At 62.5% G+C, this 2349-nt stretch overlaps 1 protein-coding gene across 1 annotated transcript in view; it reads right to left on the reverse strand.

The window, feature by feature from the left end:
* The window catches only part of ARL15 (ADP-ribosylation factor-like 15), a 28623-nt gene that overhangs the window by 6319 nt on the left and 19955 nt on the right, over window positions 1-2349 (reverse strand). Inside the window, exon 3 of the mRNA XM_014530818.1 lies at window positions 6-197. Within this exon, the coding sequence (XP_014386304.1) occupies window positions 6-197 (192 nt within the window). The remainder of the gene's footprint in view (window positions 1-5; window positions 198-2349) is intronic.

Raw genomic sequence — 2349 nt, forward strand, 5'->3', positions numbered from 1 at the left:
GGAGCGGGCGGGCTTGTCCTGGTGGCTGGCGAGGATGAGGAAGGGCAGCGTGCAGAGCTGCGGGTGCTGTAGGGCCGAGTGCAGCTCGCTGCGGGCCGTCTCCAGGTCGCCCTCCGAGGACGCGCTGTCCAGCACGAAGATTACGCCCTGGGAGCCCTGGTAGTAGCGGCTCCAGTACTTGCGGATGTGGTCGGCCCCTGCGGACACAAACACACCCTCTCAGGCCCGGCTCTCCGCCCCGACCACGCTCCCACGCTCACCCTCGCCCACGGGACCTCCCAGCTGCGGGACCTGGGCAGCTCTTCAACATCAGCTGCAGGGACCAAGGCTGACGGGACAGAGAAGGCATTCGGGCCAGCAGGTGGGCAGGTGCACGTGACCTTCTGGGAGAACACACAAGCTCAAGGGTTGTCTCTGTGCCTCTTATCAAAACGGGTGAGAGAGAACCAGGAGGACTTCGCGGACTTGACGTCGGAAGGACGTGTTCAGACCTTGCCCGAGTCCCACCTAATGACACCCACACCCTCGGTTAAGGCAGCCGGGCTGCAGAGCGGTGGGCCAGCCGCCACGGAGAGCAGCTCGGGGACATTTCCCAGGAGAACTGACCGCCACCAGGGCAGGCTGGTGTCACCCCTGCTAGAACCTGGGAACGAGGAGCAACGCCTATGGGTCTAAGTGCCGACGTCTGTGACAACCCGAAAGCTTGGCCTCCGGGACAGGGCATGACCCCGTCGGCAGTGAGCGTGCTCGGGGTCCACACAGGATGGGCGCTTATAAAAAAGACAGAGGTTCTCGCCCGCGGCGGGGGCAGGGGGGGGGGCGCCCCACGCCTCGCTCTAAGTCCGGGATCCAGCGCGATGCGGGAACGAGGAGCGTGGAGGGTGAGGAAAGGAGTGACGCTCGAATCAGGCTTCCTGGGTTTGGGGACTGGAGGGGACGTTGGAGACGACCCGGTCCAGGTAACGGGAAACTGAGGCCAGGGGAGGGGAACTCACCGCTTTCATGTACGTAAACCACAAACGTGAGATTCGCAATTTATGTGTTTGGGGTGGGGGTGAGGGCTTTGCTGGTTATATAACAAAAGTTAGGTATTTCCCCGACTAGTGCACATGATTCCGTCTTCCACATGAGGCAGCTGCAGTAGGCACCCTGTGCGGGGGCTGGGGCGTGAGAGTGGGGTGCAGGGTCGCACGCCCCGCGCACCCTTCCCAGCTCTGTGTGCAGGGACGTCGGGTGGGAAGCTGGGACCGGGGCAGGGAGGGTGGGCTCACTGCGGACACCAGCAGGTCTCGTCCTCCCGCGAAGGACCGACACCCCCCGCCCGGCCCCCCGATGACACTGAGCAGCTCAAGGCTTTCTGGGAAAAGCAGGAGAAAACCCAGCTCTGTGTGCAGGGACGTCGGGTGGGAAGCTGGGCCCGGGGCAGGGAGGGGGGCTCACTGCGGACACCAGCAGGTCTTGTCCTCCCGCGACAGACCGACACCCCCCGCCCGGCCCCCCATGACACCGAGCAGCTCAAGGCTTTCTGGGAAAAGCAGGAGAAAACCTCAGACTATCACACGGCCCAGTAAAGTACAGAGCCTGGGTCCCCACTGGCGCTCGGGAGCAAGACCACGGCGTCTTACCCACGGGGGCGAGTCTCTTAAGGGAGCAGCATCAGTAACCAGACAGCTACCCTGTGTGAGCGCTTCCCACGGCCCAGGCAGCGCCACGGGCTTTGGAAAGAAGAGCTCATGCGTGGACCTAGGAACCAGGAGGTCACGGGCGATCCTGGTCGGGGCACAGGCCCCGGTCGCAGGCTCGATCCCGGTAGGGGGCGTGCAGGAGGCGGCCGATGCATGATTCTCTCTCATCACGTTTCTACCTCTCTCTCCCTCTCCCTTCCTCTCTGACATCAATATTAATTAATTAACTAATTAATGCACATCTGGGTCCAACGAGACTGGAACAGAAGGACCGCAGAGCAGGAGGAGGCGGCGCGGAGGGAGGAACCCACCCACAGCAGCATCGGAGCACACTGACCCGCAGCGATCGCGCCGACACTTCCAAAACGAAACTCGGAAAAGGCAGGTGAAAAAAGAGAACAGACTGTAGCCTGAGCTCGGCCCGGCCGGGCGCCTGAGCCAGAGGTGTCGTCTGAGAACGTGGGATCCACTCAGGAAGCTGTGAAGACTCCCGGACGGTAACAAAAGGTGCCTGACACGCACAGACAGCGGGTTAAATACTAGTGACTGCTCTGAGTGTCTGGCAGCAGATGCTTTGTAATGTATGTTGCCACCTTGGTGTGTTTACCATGGCTTCCCCCTCGGCCTCCTGGCCTGTGAGGCCGGCACCTGCCCCTGCAGGAGG

Source organism: Myotis brandtii, unplaced genomic scaffold (assembly GCF_000412655.1).
Source record: "Myotis brandtii unplaced genomic scaffold, ASM41265v1 scaffold1185, whole genome shotgun sequence".
Lineage (NCBI taxonomy): Eukaryota > Metazoa > Chordata > Mammalia > Chiroptera > Vespertilionidae > Myotis > Myotis brandtii.